Source organism: Meleagris gallopavo, chromosome 2, assembly GCF_905368555.1.
Source record: "Meleagris gallopavo chromosome 2, MGAL_WU_HG_1.1, whole genome shotgun sequence".
Lineage (NCBI taxonomy): Eukaryota > Metazoa > Chordata > Aves > Galliformes > Phasianidae > Meleagris > Meleagris gallopavo.
In genome coordinates this window covers 35,032,900-35,054,397 of record NC_139405.1, presented here as the reverse complement: position 1 = coordinate 35,054,397, position 21,498 = coordinate 35,032,900, and the positions used below count along the sequence as shown (strand labels likewise).

The 21,498-nt window shown below is 36.1% G+C and overlaps 1 protein-coding gene across 4 annotated transcripts; it reads left to right on the top strand.

Moving 5' to 3' along the window:
- Window positions 1-35: 35 nt before the first annotated feature.
- Window positions 36-18,800, top strand: EXO1 (exonuclease 1). 4 transcript variants are annotated; one of them, XR_014882130.1, is made up of 15 exons: window positions 102-243; window positions 429-596; window positions 2,060-2,179; window positions 3,006-3,129; window positions 3,787-3,924; window positions 4,142-4,354; window positions 4,843-5,030; window positions 5,788-5,884; window positions 7,641-7,857; window positions 8,640-8,892; window positions 9,930-10,380; window positions 10,886-10,990; window positions 14,935-15,128; window positions 17,041-17,319; window positions 18,151-18,800. XR_014882130.1 is itself a non-coding variant. In XM_085219649.1 (14 exons), the coding sequence occupies exons 2-14, from the start codon at window positions 436-438 to the stop codon at window positions 17,180-17,182; spliced, it is 2,403 nt and encodes an 800-aa protein (XP_085075775.1). In that variant the 5' UTR covers window positions 36-156; window positions 429-435; the 3' UTR covers window positions 17,183-17,373. The 4 variants fall into 4 exon arrangements, 3 of the variants coding, with proteins under 3 accessions (XP_085075775.1, XP_085075774.1, XP_085075776.1); XM_085219649.1 differs by lacking the exon at window positions 18,151-18,800 and having other exon boundaries at window positions 36-156; window positions 17,041-17,373; XM_085219648.1 differs by lacking the exon at window positions 18,151-18,800 and having other exon boundaries at window positions 17,041-17,373.
- The last annotated feature ends 2,698 nt before the right edge of the window (window positions 18,801-21,498 follow it).

Below are 21,498 nucleotides of genomic sequence, written 5' to 3'. Positions count from 1 at the left end.
ACGCTGGGATTTGTAGTCCGCTCCGGGGGCGGGGCCACAGCGCAGAGCGCGCGCTGCTTGAAAGTTCTGAGGCGGCGGTCGAGCGCTACGGCTGAGCGCGGCGCAGGGCAGCGGAGCGGGGCAGCGCTCGGCCTCTCTTCCCCTCCCCCCAGCGAGGTAGCGGTGCGTGGGGTTGTGGCCGTTGGGGGCCGTTGTCCCGCTCTCTCCTTCGCCCCCTCCCAGGCAGCGGCGGCGCGGGCCGAGGTAGGGGTGGCGGCGGCGGGATGGCCGCCTCGGCCTTGTCGTCCTTAGGCGGGCGCTCGAAAGCTCCCCATCGGCTCGGGGGGCTGGGTAGGGGTTGCGGCAGGGCTCGATGGCGGTCCCCGGTCCCCTCCGAACGCAGGGCTGAGCTGAGGGTACGTTAATGCCGCGCGTTTTCCCTCCCGCAGCCGCGCTATGGGCATTCAGGGGCTGCTGCAGTTCATCAAGGAGGCCGCGGAGCCCGGCCACGTGAAGAAGTACCGCGGGCAGGCGGTGGCGGTGGACGCGTACTGCTGGCTGCACAAAGGCTCCTATGGCTGCGCAGAGAAGCTGGCCAGGGGAGAGCCGACGGACCAGTAAGTCACGGGAACATCTCGGTCCCGGCCCTTCCACAGGCTGAGGTCTCGTTGATCTGGGAGTTCTTGAGTTAAAAGCGAAGTTAAAGCAGTTTTAGTTCTGATAGGCATATGCCTCACGTTTTGAGCAATTTCTTGCATGGATTTTTTCATCTATTTTTTTCGCGTGGCTTGTTACATTTTTAATAACAGTAGCTCTTTGTCTGCAACGTGGATTCTTCCTTCGGTAGCCTCATTTCTAAGGAAAGACACAAATAAAAACTGTAGCTGTGCTACAAGTCCTGCTTTGGAGCGTAGGTCACGTTGGCATGAATTCTTGTCCTTTGTCCCATCCCTAGAAAGCTGAGTTGAGCACTTGTTTTAGATTGTCTTCTAAAATGTTTTTCCTCCTTTCTCTTTAGAAATAAAAATACTAGCTAGTCTGGGCTAAGCTTCATTCATGGGATTTTGATTAAGTGTTTGGCTGGAGACAAAAGAGCATGATTACAAATTGATTCAAAACTTTTAATTCCTGCTTCTAATGGAAAGAAGAACTGCAGTGTTTCATTCAGCTCTCCTACTTGTCTTTGAAAATAGTGGAAATCCTTTGGAATTCTGAGAAATTATGTATTTTTAAGTGAATTAAAAAGAAGCTGATAGGCAAGGAAACATGACCCATCAGTGGGAACTTTAGGCTGATTGAACTCCTTAACTATATCTATATATTTAATGAGGGAGAAAAAAATCTATCTTTGTGGACACATGGTCATTAATCTTAGGCTCTTCAACAGTAGTGTAGAGATCACCTCCACACTTTAAAACACGTCTGAATAATTTTACATAATATTGAATAACTTGCTGTTAAATGCTAGTTGTGTGCTGCTGATGAAATGATCCTGTTGTACAGATCTACAGAACTAACAGGTGAGGAAATGAGAGGTCTGAGGAAGTACGCAAAGTCTGGAATCACCTGCAGATATTTTTACTAAAGGTTGGTCTCTGCAAGCACTGGAGGATTGCCTCCTGGGCTGTGCTCTACTTCTAGTGCAGTTTGGGTAACTGTCCCATCTCTCAATGTTTTCAGTAGCGTGCCTGTATGCTTAGGGTAGGAGGATATATTTGCGTGTCTATCTGTTAGCACATACTCACCAACTGAGAATGGATAGTTCCATGGTTAGAAGCTTTATACCCCATTGCTCTACAAAAATGCACTCAATGAAACTTTTAAAAGGCTCCAGGGAAAGATAATGTAGAGCACTTGCAATCTATTGTAGCAGAGTCAGCTGAATGCTGCTTGAATTCTTAGTGCATTTTGTGCAAAAATAGAGCTTGGTAGGCTCAGAGCTAAGTTGGGAGGTGGAGCGTTTATTTATTAAAAAAGGGCATTCATGTGTTCTTAATCTTTCTGTGATACAGGAAAGATGTAAGACCTGTTAAGATCCCTAATCTTAATGGTTTTTTTTCCCCTCTTATTGTTGACACAGTTATGTAGCTTTCTGCATGAAACTTGTTGATATGCTCCTCTCATTTGGAATTAAACCAATTTTGGTATTTGATGGATGCACCCTACCTTCTAAAAAGGAAGTGGAGAAGGCCCGAAGAGAGTAAGTATTGACTTGCCAGCACAGCAGTATGTTTAACACCACAGTCCATTTTCAGATTTGGAAAAACTTCAAACTTGTTAGGCAGTGATCTTTGGTCATCTTTCCTACAATTTAGTTTAACTTCACTGAATTTACATTTAAAATTGTACAATTTTCTTAGAGATTTAATTCCAAAAATAGAAATGTCTTTAATAAATGAAAGTATTTTTAGGGAGGAAGGAAGTAAACTGCTGAGCACCGTATCCTGTAATGTGTTAAAGCCTTTCAGTTCTCTCAAGCTGACTGATCTCCATGGACAAAAATATTCTTACATAATATAACTTTATTTAAAATTAATACCGTCTTCCTTATCATTCTCTTCAAATAGATAGAACTACTTCAGCTTTGGATTCGAGTCCTATATAGAGTATATATTTTCTTGAGTATGGTGCAGACCATTTTTAATATTTGAAATGAAGTAAATAATGCCTTCTCTTCTGTAAATCAGTGAGCATCTGACATCAGATGCTCCCGAAATCCATTATACTTATTTTACTGCATCCTGATTATGAGTGCAACTCTTCTCTTTCACTGCTGATTTCAGTTGGAGTTATTGCTGTTTTCTCACTATGTATTTCACCATGCCAATCTAGGTGTCTTTTTTAATCTGGTGGCTTGCAGCTATTCTGATATTTGGAAATTTACACAGTAGAATGGATTTGGGGCACGTTCAACTGCAACACAGCTTGCCTGCTTTTCTCTATCTCCTGGTCCTTTCTAATACTCGTTCTTTTAAGTAAAAAAAATAAAAATAAAAATCCGAGGTCAATGGATATTTTTCTTTCAGGAAGCGTCAAGCCAATCTTCTGAAAGGAAAGCAGTTGTTTCGGGAAGGGAAATTTTCAGAAGCAAGAGACTGTTTTGCTCGCAGTGTCAATGTTACGCATGCTATGGCTCACGAAGTCATTAAAGTAAGTTGTTAGTGCTGCTGAGATGAACAGTATCAAACAAAAAAATCAATGCAGTAAGCCTGTAAGCATGTTTTGCTCTGCTTTGGTACAACTACAGTACTACCTTGTCTACGTAAGAAAGAAAATTATTCCCTATACTTCCTCTTCTTAGTCTACAGCATATACTGGATTATGTTAGACATGGTTAACTTCATTTCAGAATTATTATGCCCAGTTGTATAAATAACAGTGATTTGTCAGCTTAAATACAGCTCTTTTAAAATCCATGAAATAGCATCTTGAACTTTCAAAATTATTTAGATACCCAGCTCAGCTAAGTTCCTGGAATAAATTTTTGCTTCTTAAAAACCTTTCCAGGTTCCCTTGCATTCTTCCACTGCAATCATAGGATCATACTTAGAAAAATTGCTTTGTGTTCTTTGTAGAGAGTGTACTGTGCAGGAGGGTGAAGCATGCAGCTGCGATCAGCGTACACTGTTACATGCCAGCACAGGAGAAGGTGTTTTGTCCTTAAATTCCTTGAAACTTGGGTTTTAAATGTGAAAGATAGAACTTCAAGATAGGGGCGGGTGGGGAAAAAAAAAGGAGCAGGTGGGGGATATAGGTAATGAAAGAAAATGGTTACTAAATACTTGTATGTTTCCTGTTTGTGTACAGGCTGCACGAGCCCGAGGAGTTGATTGTATTGTTGCTCCCTATGAAGCTGATGCTCAGTTGGCTTATCTTAATAAGACTGGCATGGTTCAGGCCATCATTACAGAAGATTCTGATCTTTTAGCTTTTGGATGTAAAAAGGTATAGAAGAAAATACTAATAGCCCTTAATTCTCAGTGATATCTTAAAAGCAGAGTTAAAAGTGGCTAAACGTGTTTGACTGACTTTGTTACAGTAATTTGTGGAAATTGAAAGCACTCGCCTCTATTATTTCCACCAAGTGCAATAAGCTAGCATATGTACAAATAGAACAATGAGCCAATATTGGTGAAAATTATTTTTTCCACTGCATTTCCAGGTGTTTTTGAAAATTGACAAATTTGGAAATGGATTGGAGATAGATCAAGCTCGGCTAGGAAACTGCAAGCAGCTCGGAAATGTATTCACTGAAGAGAAGTTCCGTTATATGTGTATCCTGTCTGGTTGTGACTACCTTTCATCAATCCATGGAATTGGGTTAGCTAAAGCATGCAAGTTACTAAAATTAGCTAACAATCCAGATATTATAAAGGTAATCTTGATTTTAGCTTCGTGTTGGCTATTTGGGAGTTTGTCTCTGTGTATAAAGCACTGAATTGAAAATGTGAGTGGTTCTTAGCTTTCTCTGTTCTGAGAAGAATGGTCTGAAGTATTTTAACCTGTCCTGTAGATATTTATTGGTTGGACTGGCTTGTGATAGTTCTGACTATAGACGGCTAGAATTGAGAAAACAATGCACAAGGCTATTTTTTCTGCTTCATTTCTCCTGTTTAAGTTGATCTTTGTAACAGAATGTGTTCTACATTTAATGACAAACAAAAATACCTTATAACTGAAATGTAAATACTTGAGTTTTTTGAAAAAACTATTTTTTCTCTTCACGTTATATTTCTATTACTTGCTGAAATACAAATTCTGATTATTCCAAGCCCTTCAGTCTTTTAATTAATACTTCTGAAGGCAAACATGGAATTCTGTTATTTGTTTGAAAGCAACAGTTAATTTTTTCTTTTTGAACAGGTTATTAAGAAAATGGGACACTACTTGAAGATGAATATAACTGTATCAGAAGAATACATACAGGGTTTCACACGAGCCAATAATACATTCCTTTATCAGTTGGTTTTTGATCCCATCAAGAGAAAATTAGTTCCTCTGAATGATTATGCTGATGATGTTGATCCAGAAACACTAATTTATGCAGGACGGTATCCTTTTGGTATTGAAACTGAGAAAATTCCATGTGATCAGTTGTGGTGTCTTGTGTTATTTTTCACTGCACCTCTACTATTGGTTAAATCCTGCTTTTTCTGCAACATTGTAAATTATAGAGGCTTTTTTTTTTTTTTTTTTAAGCACAGTGGATAACTGAGCAATAAAAAATGACCTATCATTTTATGTAGCTGCTATTTCCTTTAATAGAAAATAACTCCTTAAGTACAGATTATTCTTCAACTGTTTGAGTTGTTCCGTGACTTAGTTTGTGCCTGTGTTCTGTGTTGTAATCTCTATCACTTTAATTCTTGCTGTGAATTTATAATCTAAACATTCCCTGTTTTACCATATATGTCTCATTACAAAATAAGTGCTATTTTGATACCTGTCATAAATTTCTTCATGGAAAATGAAGAGAACAAAGAGAGGACTGTTTAAGTAATTGCTAGCGTTGTATGTTCTTCAGGCTACCTAATATCTGTCCTTTCCTGATGCCAGAAAGGAGAAAGATGGTGATTTTCCAGTGACTTGTAATTAATGATTGAATGCTTATCTTTAGGCTTGCTTAGTTTGCCAAGCACTGCAGATACTTTGACTTGTCACATCGTATTGAACCATAACTATTAGTGTCCATATATATATGCTTAATGCTATATCACAAATTCAGAAATAGCTGTTCTAACTTTAATGCTACAGTTCATTTATTGCACTATTTTAAAGATTTATTTTCCTTTAATGTGATGGCTACAGACACTTTGGAGATAGTACTGGTTTTCAAATTGCTCTTGGGAACATTGATATTGATACGATGGAACAAATTGATAACTATAACCCTGATACTGCACAGGTAACAGCTTTGTTCTGAAGCTACATACTGAGATAATAACACAGGTTTGAAGGCTGATGGAAAAACACAGCTGATTGTTATTCCTAACTGACTTGTCAGTGAAAGCTATTCTGCTAGTACAGAAATCGTATGTTCTTGGAGTTGTGTGAAGTATGATACAAAGAGCAATCCAGTGTAAAACTCTTAAATTCTGACTCTGAGTAGAATATTAATAATTCTTTGAAGTAAAATTGACATCTAATCTACAAACTTCTGCAGCATCTTCAGAGACTTCACAAAAGTAATTACTAAAAACAATTAAATCAGTAGTAACTGTTGTGGCTTTACAACTCATCTAGTTATTAAAGACACCACCAGATAATGCCAGATGCTGATGCATTCAGGCAATTCTGTAAATTCTAATCTAGGAAAAGGATCTTACACAAAGTAAATTGTGTTTATGGCACTTGAGAACTGAAATTTTGGTTTTTAACAGTTAAAACCAGTAAAGCCTTCTCAAGGATCTCATCTAAGAGATGCTGGAAAATGTAAATACAGAGGCATGGTTTTAAGAGCCATTGTTTTCTGATGACTGTAGTTCTGATAATGCATGCCTTCCAACTGCTTAACTCACTGTAGTCCTTTCTAGTTGTTAGACTTCTGAGTTACTGTGCTTATTTTGACAATGGCAAAATGGACTGTGGTCACCTCCTTATCCTGGTGTTTTGTAACTCTTCACTTTACTTCATATTCTCTGCATTTTCCAAAAAAGTAAGCAGGAAAACATTGTGACCTAGATGGCCCTTGAACACATTAAGCACCAACTAAAGTGGTGAAAAGAAAGAAATGATTTGGTTACATCTGGAATAATTCTGACTGTATTCTTCCATCATGCGCTACTTGCTTCTGATCAAAAATTATAAAATAGCTTACATAAGTAAATAGTTGTACAAGCAAGACTGCATTTGCAGAGTTAAATCTTCTGTGTTTACTGGGGGTTTGGTGTGGTTTCAGTTTTGTGGGGTTTTTTCCTTATTTTTTTAATGGGCATGTTAGTAAACCTAAGTATGGATAGACATAGGAACAGATTATTTCCTGGTGAATAGAAAGTTGTTAATGGAGATCCTTAAGGGACATGTGAGGCATGAGGGGGTTTTCTTTCCTTTCCTGACACGACTGTCTTCACTTAAGTCACAGCAGAGACTTGAACTAAGTTATGTTGGCTAAATGTTGGTATCAGGGTATCCAGAGAAGACGACCTTAAGTTAGGTGACCTGTAGCATACAAACCCTTAGTTCTCATTCTCTGTACAAGTAGAACTTCTCTTTTTAGAGTGTTTGACTGTCTTTTTTTTTTTTTTTTGACTGTTTTACTTCCAGCCTTCTTCAGTAAGTCCTTAATCCTATTTACTGAAATAACTAATTAAGATTTTTTTTTTGCCAAGTGAGTTGGAGAGTATTTTTTTTTTTTTCTAAGAAAAATTCAACTGTGAGGAAAATATTTTCCAAAATCATTCTACTGAATATAGGTAATAATTAAGTCTCTAATTTAGAGAAGAGCAGTTAGCCACTTACGCTATATTGGAATGAGGAAGTCGTGGCAGCACAGAAGAAAAAGAGTTTGTCAGGGAAGCATAAGAAATATGGGAACAAAATGGAAATGTTTGACATGGAGTGGCCATGTCAACAATGGGTGTGTGTCAAAATGCTCTTATGCTAAATGAGGAAATCTTATTTAGAAGGCAAATTTATGAGCCTATTCCTAACTTTTTTTGTAGCCTACGCAGCAAAGAAGCCATGGCTGGAATGACAAATGTGCTAATCATGTAAATAGCATTTGGAGCAAAGACTACAAGCTTGGTCCTAGTATGGATGATGCTCCTCATAAAACTCACTTACCAGAGAAATCAACAACGAAAGGCATTGAGAAGATAATCAGTATCAAAGGGTTAAAACTTCCAGGCAAAGAGCTCTTTGCAAAAAGACAAAGGAGTGGTATGTTTCTAGTTAAGTAACAATAGAAGACTGTATTAAAGATTTTACTGTATTATAAAATACTGTCCCTTTCAATTTTGAGATACAATTCTTAAAAATGGAGAAAAGTGAACTAGATATTTTGGGGTTTAATTTCTATCTTATTGGTGCATGTGAAGAAATGAAAATAGTCTATCAGAGAGCCATATGGAAAAGTGGAAGTTTTCTGTACCCTGCTAACACTGTGCTGCTCAGTTCTCTTGCTTTGGTGCACTTCACTGCAGTTTTCTCCTAGCTGTACATCTGTGCTGTATTGTCTTGTATATCACTGCAGCTGTCTGGACTGAAATGATCCATGGGCTTTTAACAGAGGAAATTCTCTGTTCCCACTGTGCTTCACCTGCTACGTTTTTTCTCTGTATTTCTCTTTTGCATCCTCCTTTTCTGTTCATGCTACCAGGATTTCCTTTTCACCTCTTGATAGTCTTCCTACTCTTTATGTTATCAAAAATTTTAATTAGTTTACTAGACACATACCTTTTAGCTTTTAGTGTTTGATTTCAAGTTTAATTTCAAGATGTTGAAACCATAATATGCTCTCTTCTTAGTCTCAACTGTTAGGTCTTCCTTTCATCTACCTTTCTAAAGTTACTTTAAGCTTATGTAATACAAAGTAACAGTAAAAGCAACTTCTGAACCATAATGTCAAGAACACTTTTTAAGGCAGTAAGGATAAAAAATGTTCATTTCTCTCATAACATGTTCTAGAACAAGCTTCTCAGTGATTCTTAAATTGTCTTTAGATTCAGAAGAACTCTCAGATGGAGATCTTTTGAATCAATATTCATTTTCAAAAGCGAAAAAATTCAAGGAGAGTGGTGAAGATGGTCAATCACAGAAGAGTATTTCTGCAATACAAAGCATTGATTCTTCAGGGAATTCTGTCATTAAAGAAAGCTCTAACTCTCTGCCCAGGGTTAGAAATAAATTTGCTTCCTTTCTGCAAAGGAAAAACAAACAGACAGACGCTGTGATTGTTCCAGGAACAAGAAGCAGGTATGCTTGCTTTTATTTTATTTCAGTGAATAGCAAGATAGTATTTGGTATCATGGGTACTGAAATAAAGTGAATACTGAGAAGATACTTTAGGTTTTTTTGTGCAACTGTATCAATGCACTTGTAGTTGTAGCTGAGATGGCCAACTTCTTGTGCTAAGCATGCAATACGAGATGCATAGGTAGATAAACGCCTGGTATTTTTTTCAACTGCAGAAATGAAGGCTGTGACACAACCCAATACAGTTTAGTCTCTACATATCATAAAAAACATACAATCAAGAAAAAAAGAATATAGCTGCCTTAGCCAAGTAAATAAGCAATGCTTGTATATTGACTTATCTTTGACTTTGCTTTGTTGTGTTTGACCACAGCTATTTGAACTGGTTTTTATAAATAAGTGTCACAGATCTGTCTCATTATGTTTTTTTTTTTTTACCTTGAATAATCTGAAGATTTGTGTGTGAGAGAGGTATAATTTTATAAAACAATCTGAATATTGATATTTTTTTAACTCATACTTTCCCTAAGTTAGAGATTCAGCTTAATTAAAAAAAGTTGTTAGTGATGGCAGGCTTTTCTCCAAATAAATGCTCAGCTTGTACAAACTAGAAGGGAGGAAATTTGACTAGTACCCACTCTTAAGAGCTGCTCCTATAGTACAAAAAAAGCTAGATAGATTTTAGATTTCTCAATAAGAGCTTCATTATCATTTAGCTTTATAATAATATTTTTCTTTAATTTTGTATAATTTCTAGTTTCTTTCAGAAGAAGCCCCTATTATTCTTAGTCAATGGATGACATGTTTACAGATACTTCTTTTTTCCATTGAAACACAAAATAATTTTACTGTTGTCTTTTAAATGCCTTCATGAGGGACTGGAGAAGTAAAACCATGGTGATTTGCCCATGGTCAAAACAATCTGTCTTCCAAGTGCATTTCAAAAATCAAATTGACGGATAAGGTTTTGGAGATGAAATACTCACTTGCAGTTACTTTTCTGTTGCTTTCAACTTTATTTTTCTGTTATATTTTAGGTTTTTCTGCAATGATGCAGATATGCTTGGTTTTAAAGGAAAGGATGATAGTGATATAATTCAAGATGTTGAAGAGGATTGCAAGCAACAGGAGGTAGAACATGTAGCTGAAGATGAATCTCCATTTTTAGAAACTGAAAAAACAAAGACTGTCTCATCACTTCCTGGAGAAAGACCAAGAAGCTGCTTCCAGTGGCTTAGCATCCTTGGAAATCATTCAGGAAATCCTGGTCCGTCTCATACTGTATTTTCACAGCAGTTTCACCAACAGAGAAGCAGCTGTATGGCATCCCAGGCAGATAACAGTAATGGGGTACAAGCAGAGACTGAAGTCATGTGTGATGAATCAGATGAAGAATCCTCTCCCTTAATAGAACCACAGTGTTTCTCCCATTCTCAAAAGTCTTTTGAGCCACCAGAATGCAGTTTGGAGTCTTCAAAAATACTACAGGTATCTAACAGTAATTCAGACAAAAAAGTCAGAAAACTAGATATTTCAACCTTTGCTTATGTTTTCTATCTCAAAGATAGAAAACAAGTTATGAGGTTCTCCTTCTTTGATTTATACCCTACTGATTATAGAACTTCTACTCACAAAACTTCTTGGTGTTTGTTGCAGTTGTGTAGTAAGAATTGACTTACTAGCTTAAATCAAGTCTATTCATCCTCCCTCCTCCCCCCCCCCCCCCAGGCTTTTCACTGCTGTTACTGCAATGAGTTTCAATGCTGCTTTTGTAAGCTACCTTTTGTTCTCTGCTTTAAGTCCACGAAGAAGTCCTCTGAGAGAACCTGTGTCTCAGGCTGGTGTTTCTTGCTGAAAATGTCTAAGGATTTTATGTAGGTTCTTAAAACTGCTGAAAATTTAGTCTATAAAATATAGGTAATTCAATATAAAAAAAATTTTAGACACAGTGTAAAAAGGTGTGTTGAAAGCAAAATTACTTTTTTCTTTGAAGGAATCTGACTCCAATTCAAGACTGTTTGATAACCAATGTACTCCGAGGTCTCCAGTATTTTCTGCTGTTCAAACTGACAGAAAGAATACAGTAGCAAAGATCAAGGTAAGGATTCCTTTAATTTTACTATTAGTTCTACTGAACTGAAAATGCGTCTTCACAGCCTAATAGTTTGTTCTAAAACTTCCAATATAACAACGTACCTGCTAGCAAGAGAAAATTGCTTTCTTACTCATCTTTATCAGAGCTGAGATGAAATATATGCAGGCTCCCTATGACCGGTGTGGTTGCAACTTGCTTAATAAGAAGCCAAGCTACTCAAAAAACCCACTTTATTTTCCCCTGGAATGCTAAAAATGTAAGTTTTACAATACAAATTGCAGCCTTTTTAGGTAAAGTCACGAGATACAGTCTCATTTCATTGCTTGTGTGGATGAGTCCACTAATTCAGCAGCTTCCTGCCCTTCGAATAGAAAAAGTTTTTTAACTTAGAAACCTGAAAAAGTTTTAACTAAGCTTGTTTCTTTACTTGTTTTAGTTATAGGTGTTATTTGACACTAGACTACTCAAGAATAGTCAGCTTCCCTTCACAGCCCACATTTTGGTTACTTTTCCTGTTGAGTGCCCGTAACTTGTCTGCTGTGTGGTATCTTACATGTCTAAGAATGAACTTGCATTCCCTGTCTTCATGGCACTTTTAAGAACTGTACCTGTCTACTTTACAGAGCTTCTAAAACCTTAACATCTGGAGGTACTTTAATTCCTTAGGTGCTGTCATTAGAACTGGCTAAAAGATTCAAAAGTCAGGGAAAATGCTTTTGTTCTTTCATGTACAGCCCTGCTTGTTTCTTTCCCATAGATAATGAGAATTAATATCAGAAGCTTCTTTGCAAAGCACAAGTACTGTGTGTGTTATACGATAGTGACATCTTGTGGTCATTCTCATAGTTTCTATGTTAAAGATTTAAATTCCAGCTTCATTCTGAAAGGCTGGTTTATGGAAAACTAGTGCTTGCTCATTAGAATAACACTTTGCCTGCTTCTCTTCAACGAAACTAAGCCATGAACTAAAATCATCTTGAGATCAGAGTTGTGTGACTATTTTTAGTAATGTTTAATGTGGTTTGCTTAAAGAATAAGTTCTTGCATTAAAGATATTTGGAGAATTAATGTATTAAGTATTGGGGAATTCGTGGTATGTGGGGATGCTGAGGTAGTATGAATGTCATTTGAGCATACTTTCAGGATGCTGTGTTGCCCAAAGAGCACCAATTTCTGCTGGAAGTTAACAATGAATGTAATGTTACTCAAAAGCAAGCTGCTAAAAGAGATTTTGTCCTCCATATTTCCTTAGCTGTGCATTTGCTCTGCTACCTTTATGAGCTGGCAACAGAAAAAATCAGTGAGACAAGAAAACTGATCTGAAAAAAAAAGTAACTCGGCAATAAAACCCAAGAGGTCATATTTGGATTGGTTAGTTTGGCTCACTCACAAGCTCTTGTGAGTCCTTTCAGTGGAGGTACAACTGGAACAAATTACTACTAGTGAAGCTATGAGGTGGAGATGAAGAATGCTGCTACTGGCTCAGTTTCTCCTTAGTTTGCCTGCTGGAAGTTAAAAGAAGGAAGATCTTTGCTTACCGTAGAATATAATGAAATGAATAGTGAGTTCTGGGTATATCATAGAAGAATTTGATCACCAAAAAAAAAAATCCGATTTTTTTTTTTTTTTTTTTTTTTTTTTTTTTTTTTTTTTTTTTGAGTTGAATAACAAAGCTGATCTGTAGAGAAGCCTAATAATTTAGGGAGGCAACCTAGGGAAGGTATTGGTTTTTGTCATGGTTCCAATCTAGATTGCTGTGTCAATAGCTGGTCAATTCTAATATCAAAGCTTATAGAAGCTTTTCACTAATCAATGCCTATATACAAGTTCTCAAGGACCTTGTCATTTCTATGAGAGCATCCCAGCTGTGTGGTTTTTCTGCTCATTTCCCCACAGGTTAGCGTGAGCTCAATAAAAAAGCTAATGTTTGCAAAACGAAAAGAAAGCAATCAACTCTCATTTTGTTTCTTAGTGTGTATTGGACATGCATCTTTGCCTAATTTTTGGTTAGTTAATTTAAGTTGTAGCTCTGACATGCTTCAATATCATAAAAATAAATGATGTATTTTGTAGAATGACTGAGGTGATAAAAAGCATAAAAATTACAAAGCAAAAGCTTTTAGGATTTATTTTTATTCATCTCAGTACTTTCCTTCCAAGTACAAACACTCAATATTTTTTTTTTTTTTTTTTTTCTTCCCAAATCCTATTTGGTATTCAAAAATATACACAGTTCATTCAGGTAGAAACAATGTCATTTTAATTAAAAGAAAACCATATATGAAGTGTGTGTGGTGGGAGTGTGGAACAAAACAGTGTCACTTTAGGAAGAACTGATGTAGGAGATCTTTGAAGAAGACTATATCTATTGTATATTTAAAAAAAAAAAGTGATAAATAGCAAATAACTTTCCTCTCATACAAGTATTTGCATTATCTAACTGAAGCACCTGAAGTAGGCAGATGTGTGCTGTCTTCTATAAATGTTCTAAACTGATCTTATTCATTTTGTTGGATCAAAATTCTTCATTCATCACATCCAGATGGGAAAACTATTGGCACTGTATGCAGCCTACGTGTCCTAAACTCTAACCTTGCATAGCCAACTGTAAAATAAATAAAACACAGTTTTTACATCAATGGACAGTCACCATCTCCTTTGCAGCTACTGTATTGTATTTTAATTGCTGTATTTTGGTCCTCATCATAATGGGCTGGAAGCGAATGATCACTTAGTAACTAGTAGCTTTGGGAAGAAGATATTCTACTGTTAAGTAGCAGGAAGGCTCAAGTAATAAATCGTTCTAGTGCTTCAATAGGCTACTTCCCCAAAAACTGGGGAAAACTAAGCATACATAAAAAATAAAATACATAGGCCATTTGTTAACATTTGTTTCACTAGGGAAGTTTTAACTTCTCGTGCATTGGATTGTTGTGCTATGATTACACATATGTAGCACAAATGGGAAGAGAGAAAATAGATAACAATAGTTTTAGTTTTTAATTTTATGAAATGTGGTAATCTACATTCAGGCAGAAAAAACAAGTCTAGCTGATTAGTATTAAGTGTATTTCTGTTGTCAAAATAAACTCATGAATTTCTGTAAGGGGGTGGGAAATCATCATCATCTTGTCAGTATTGAAAGGAATGGGAGCAGCTATAGTCAGTTAGCCTGACACTGACCCTAGAAAACTGACAGATTATGGTTGCGGATGAGATGAAATCTAAATTTCTCACTAACATGGCCGGTACTGTATAATGTCAAAACCACTTTCACATGCTTTAAATATCAAGAAACAGAATCGGTGTTTGGACACTGGTGAGGGAATTGGAAACTGGATATGTGTTTTTAGTAAGAGGAATGTCTAGAATAATCTTATGAAGGAGCGTATCTTTCTTGGTATCTTCAAACTTAAGACTGGTTGCCTTTGAGATGTGTTCTGGCTGAGCACAACTGCTTTGAGTTCCAGGTACAGAAGGTCCCACTAGAGGTACAATGCCTGGGTTAATTGCACTGATATCTTTTCTCTGCTTGTATTTCATGACAAATTGAATCATAGATATCCTAGAGAGTGATACCAGATTGCGACTTCTCTAAATTGAGAAAGTTGACCTGGAAAGTTTTTCTTGTGTTCCCATTTGAATAGATGAGAAAACAAGAATTCAGTAAACTTTTACAATTGCATTCCAAAGCAACATACTTTTGCAGCTATTTAAGATGCAAAGATACGTAGAAGCTGGTCCATCAGTTCTCACAGTTGCATTATCTCTATGTGACATGAAGATTTTTGGATTAGAGAAGCTGTCTAAATATGCTGTTGGGGCAATCATATTGCATTACCTTTACACAATGTAAAGCACTTTTTAATTAAACACTTAATAACAGATTATACTGCTTATAGGTTTTTATTTTAATCATTAATACTCCGGTATTGAAAATGCTACAGGTTCCTGGTTTACGCAAATCCAGTTCTGTGGGGTCACGTATTGTGACAAAACTGAAGCCATTGATACCTGCTAAAGTAAGTGGATTAAGTAAGAAACTGTCTCCTGTGCAAAAGAGAAATCATTGTGATGCTGAAAATAAGTTGGGACTACAAGCCACCATTGGTGAACTCTGGAGAAACTTCCAGTTTAAAAGGTGAGATGCTTTAACCCTTTACTTAGCACCTTTGTAAACCTTTGAAAAAATCTTCAGGAAATAAGTGTTGAATTGTTGGGAGGAAACAAGGAGAACATCTTCAGATATATTTCTACACACAGTTCTTCATTTCCTAGGCAAATTTACTTTTTTGTTGTTCGGTGTAGCCATGAGTTATAATTTGAAATAAATATACTTTCCACTTCTAATTATGTTCTTCATACCAAACAAAAAGAACTCAGCTAAAATCAATTTAGTTGAAGTAGTGCACTTATTATAATGTACTTTATATGAAAGTTATTGCCACTTTACATCAAATACTAAAAGGCATCTCTTAGCTCAGATACAAAAGCAGCCTAGAAGTTTCCAAATTTGATTGAAAGCACATTGGTTTTATTTAACTTTGATTGCCTCTCACACTTCAGAATGGCTGTTTGTTATAATCTGTTTTCTTTTCAAAATGGTGGTGAAATGATGAAGGATTGCTAAACAAAGTCTCTGCTTGTGAGAGGCTTTGCCTCTTTGGACACTAGAAAATGCTATTTTCCCTTGTGTGGATGGTTTATTTTCCTATAAGAATAAAAATGGTAATATTAAATATAGGTATTTTTTCAACTAGTTTCAACTACCTCTCCCAACTTCAAATAAATATTCTTTTTTTTTTTTTTTAAATGAACTTTTTCATTCTCATTAACATGAAACAGATTGTGATGGATCTCACTCTGCACTGAGATGATGATTACTTTAACTTTGGGGGAAAAAAATCTGATAAATTATGTAGATACAAACACAGAAAACATTCGTACTTCAGAGTTGTGTGTTGAACTTAACTGATGTTTAAATTGTTTCACTCTTATTGTGCAGATGTCTCTTTTTTGTAAGAAAAAGAAGCTGAAATGCAATTAGTATGGAAAAAAGACTGAGCCTGTGTGTTAAGTCTGAATAACTGTTAATAAGTTTGGGCCTTATGTAAGTTATTGTAAGCTTACAGCTGTTTTCTGTTCAAAAGTGTATTACTTCTGGTACTAACGTTTTTAGAAATCTTTCTTTACTATCCTTTTGATGTTGATTAAAAGCTAGTTTCAAAGTGGTAGTTGACAGTGTTTGTGTATGCATTGCTTGGCTTCCAGTTGGGAACGTCTGACCAGGATTGTTAGAGAATCACGTGTTTTCAGTTATCAGAATGCAGACATAATAAGATAGTGAGCCTAATAGCACTGACACTGTGCTCCTTTACCATCCTGGCAGTTTTAAGACTTAAGCCCCAACATCCACACATTTATCCACATTTTTTCTGGTCTGTAATTTCTGGGGATATACCAGAAATATATATTTTGAATATGTTACCTAATTTTATGCAATTAAAATAACTGTTTCTTAGTTTAAGGGATGTTGTTTGTAAATTGTTTCTCAAAAAAGTTTTTCCCTACTGAGAGGGCTGGCTTAGATCTGAGTGCTCTGCTCACTGTTTTTTCAGATTTAAGTTATCTTCTGAAATTGGCTACAGGCAATTATGTTGTTGAGGGCAAACAGATCACATGGGACTCTAATCTGTTCTGTCCTTAACATTCACAAGCTATATACAATACTACAGTTGTCCAGAAGACCTGGAAGTTAAGGAAGCACATGTGTAGAATGTGGTACATACTGCACTTCGGATGTAAAAAAATAATAGCTCTCGTTCCATTTACAGGATAACTGAAATGGTTGAAATAGCTTTCAGTCAAACTGTTAGCCATAGTGAAATTGGACATAAAACTTACATCATCACTTTTGTTTTGGACTTGCTGGTGGATGAGAAGGTAGCTGGATGAGAGGTCTAGTTTTCAATTAACCCATATGTTCTTACAGTGTGTAGCTATAAACACGTAATGTCATAACTTTGGGTTTTGTTTTGTCTGTCTTTCTGCAGAGACTATGAAAAGCTCCCTTCCTGTAAAAAGCCAGACCCGCTGTCTCCAATCAAAGATAATATTCAGCTCACTCCAGAAACAGAAGAAGAAATCTTCAATCACCTTGAACGTACTCATGTTCAGAGAGCTATATTCCAATGAACTGTATGCTGTGCAATAGAATGCATTTTTATCACTGTCAAAATTTCTTTGGGACCTCATCAGTATAGAAAAGATACTTTGAAAATTAGCTGTACGTTCTAGTCTGATTACTGATTTCTCATCTTGTTTTATAAAAAGTGAGTCGAAAGGTACAGTTTTATATTGACTGAAATAAAACCTTCAGATCTCCATTCTCTTGTTGAAAACTTAATACTGTTTTGTCCAGCTGATCCTGAGTATTTTTTGTAGGTCATATAGACACGATAGAACTTTGTACAACACCTACGGCTTTACTTTTGCAGAAAACAGCAGGGCATGTTTATGCCTTAAATTTTTAAATGGTCTTAAAAACTTCTTGCTACTTCTTCCCTGTTGAGCCTAGTTGGTCTCCAGGGCAGGAATAAAACTGCTCTTGAGTATTCAGTCATCACAATACTCTGATCATGATGATTCTTTCACTATGCGATAAGATCTTTTCTCTCAATGGTTAGCTTTCTGTACTTAATGTATGATGCAGCCACATTATTGGTGGGAATAATTTGGGAATTGCAGAAAGGAATATTGTAAGTACAGGGTTGACTGTTTATGTTCACAGGCATAGAACTATTGGCTAGCATGAATTACTCTGTTGCTGTGAGCGTTACTAATGACAGAATGAAATTTTGAAGGGAAAATATAAACTAATTGGTTGTTCTCATCACGTATTTATCAGTGTGAGAAAAGTAAGGTTGCTTTGTGCAGCTGCCCAGTGCCTTTCACTGAGAGCCATGAATTCCTGCATTAGTGGAACATCAGAAGAGACAAACTACACTGTCAAGGGCAGGTCCTTTCAATAGGAGTATAGGACCTCTGACACAAAAGCAACGTGTGTGAATGGAACTGAGGTTTTAATTCTGTTATCTGCAAACATAGCCTTACCTAATTTTGTGGCTTAACTATTGAAAATACCATCACTTGTTCTTCTCTAGCTTCTTCAAACAGAGAATCAGTGGAAATAAAGGAGGCATTACACATACACATTTTGGCACAACTTTGTCACAAATATGTACCTCGTTTTGTTTTTTTTTCTTGTGTACCCTTCTATGGAAAATATAAAAATATAATACCTTAGAAGACACAGGACATGTAACAACTTGCTGGAGTGTTATTTCAATGGTAGGTATGGTGGGAATCATTTATGCAAGAGTACTTTTCTGAGTTTTGTATTCTTAAGATTGTTTGTATTTAACTTCTGTTTTAACTTGTTTAACTTAACTCTATTTAACTTCTTAGATTTTGACATGTTATAGAGGAGTTTTCTTCAGAAAGGAGCACTATAATATGGAGGTTTCTATTTAACATGTAAGCATATGACAAAATAACATAAATGTTTTAGTTAAATATGGAGTTCTTGGGCTTGAGTGTTTTTTTTTTTTTTCTTTTATGAAAGATGTGCAACAACATATTTGTATGCATACATCTAATATCTGCAAAACTCTTCCCAAGTTCAGGCTGCCTATAGGTAGGGGAAAATTTGATAGGAATAAATAAATTCAGTTTCAGAATGGCAGAAATTGTTAGGTGACAATGGGACAAGAGAAGTGAGATAAAATGTGTCCTAATGAAAAGATGAAAGAAAGCTTGGAGAGAGGGAGGGAGAGTTTGGTTTAAAAAGTAGGTGTTAAAAAGATCGAGGATATGAGGATTAAAAAAAAAAAAAAAAAAAAAAAAAAAGAATAGGGATAAGTGAGAGCAGAAAGTATCCTGGAGATGTGTTTGTGCTGGTGGGATTTTATTAGTTTGCTTTAATTTGATATTCTTGTTACATATTTAATTCTCCATACATAATATTCTCTTATCAGCAGGACTTCAAAATATTCTTACGAAATGGATGGCATCTCTATATCCTGTGAAAAGAGAGAATCTGGTCTGTAAAAGCTAAATGTACTGATGGTGGTCTAATCAAGCTTCACTTCTGGAAGTGCTGACTAGCCACTTCTGCAGCCAAAAGGAATCTAAACTGCAAATGTTCAGTGTCATAGTGAATACTTACAACAATGAGCATCCTAATCAAATATGTTTTTGATACTATAGGTAAGTGACTTCTCTATATTCAGCTGAGTCTGCTCTTTGTTCTAATTACAGCAGCTGATATTATCCATACGCATTCTTTCTTTCGTAAGTGAATGTAGTAGAATCATGTTTACTGGATGGAAGAATACAGATGGAAGAATATTTGAAGACTTAGTCTTTGCAATCTTGGTTTAAAAAAAAAAAAACCCTCAAAGTTGTTGTAGTATTTAATAGAATTTGCAATGTTATGGGTTTTTTTTCTGTTACATGTTGACAGTTACTGGTACTTTATGAAGTTCCTGTTCTCATGTCTGCTAAATTTTCTTGTAACAAAGTCATATTGAAGCTAGAAGACATTTCTTCACTCTTACTAAAAATGGAACTACCAGTTTTTTCTTTCATTATAGAGCTCAATTGTAGGTATACAAATATGCTTGATTTGGTTACAGTGCTTTGTAATGAAATTAATAAAATTATCAACATAGGAGGGAAGAAGAGGAGCTAAATCCTTTTCTGAACAGTAGAGGTTACTTCATGTTGGTGACAGGCCTGAATCTGGCTGCAGTAACCTAAACTTTAGTTCTGACAATACAGAAATGTGTATACTTGTTCCTTTCCTGTGGCTTTCTTGTGTTATTACTTGCCTCTGAGTTTGACAGTGAAATCGAATTCATTGATAAGGGAGATTTTGCTCTACTGTATTTGGGTTGGCATGTTTAATTCTCCTGATCTCCCTTCAGCGTGCAAGTGGTCAAATATCAGAAATTTGGGATAGTTCTACTCAAAGCAAACAACTGAGCAAAATCATCATGGAGAGTCTCAATACCTAATATAGATTGTATGCAATTCGTTCAGTTGGAGATTTTACATTTACTAATGAAATGATTACTACATAATGAGTGATAGCAATTTTTTTTCTTCATTGTAGAAACACTCCTACCGTGCATCAAAGAATGAACCTGAGTAAATATTTGTTGTGCTTTGATTTAGGAAGATTCTAGAAATCAAGAATGCACTAAGAAATTAATCAAGTTAACTGGCATTATTATACACAGAAATGCTGAGAAAGTTATTCCTATGTATGGGATAGAAATATCAGCTGAAAATGTTGCTGAATTTTAGGACAAAAGGTAATGCTGGAGAAAATCCAGACCATAGCTGTCCTGTTCATTACTCTTACAATTTTTGATCCAATTAAGCAAAACATCTGTAACAGAAACATTCATGTGACACAAACAGAAGTAGCTGTAAGTAGAATATTTAGTAAAATTTAGTAGATATTCTCTCAGCTGATAATTTTCACTTAAGGCATTCAGTGAATGCATTTGAACATGGAGAATTTGAGGTCAGTTAGCACCCAAGTTTGCATCGCAAGAACAGGTTTTTAACAACTAGCAGATTTGTCTAACTTTTTTCTTAATCTGGAATTCATTACAATAACTGAGAATAACTGGAATAACATTGTCATTGTCAGAGATGAGCAAATGCAATCTTGATTAGTTCCATTCTCAATTTTTTATTTGTTTTGGTTTGTTTGGTGGTTTGTGGTTTTTCTTGGTGATTTGGTTTAAAATAAAAACAACATATATTTAAAAATGGAAAAAGCTGTTCTTCCAACCTGCACTCACTCAGCAAAGAGATTGGTTAATGGTCTGAAGAGGTAATCAAAACCAAAAGCGGGATGATTGTCCTATAACTAATACACGAATGTTCAGAGACATTAAAAATAAAAAATAATTAAAAAAAACTCTAGTATTTGTATTGGCTTAAATCATCTTCTTGGAGGTCAGTCACAGTGAGAACACCCATCTTCTCACTAACCTATAAAAATGATATAATTTTGGAAGTTTCTGTGGTTGGTCTTTTTTTTTCCTCTTGGTTTCCTGTGTCTGACATACAGACTTTGTCAATGCAGTATTCTGAAGAGGTATCTCCCATAACTTGCCATTGGAAGATCTGTGCTCACATGAAGCTGACTTCTGTTCTGTTACCATTTTCTGACAGATATCTCAGGTCTGAGAGAAGAGCTTGGTCCTGGTGGAATGACTGCAGATTCAGCTTTTAATACAGAGAGAGAGAGATGTTTGTTTTAAACTGGAATGTAAGAGAGCAGAGAGCATTTTCAGTCTTCAGAGAAGCACCAGTCAGTGAGTATTCTGTGCTTATGGATTTTTGGATTGTAGTTAAATACACTTACATCCATCAGAGTACATTGCAACTAAGAACACTGTCATAAATTTCATGATGTAACAGATAAACCAGAG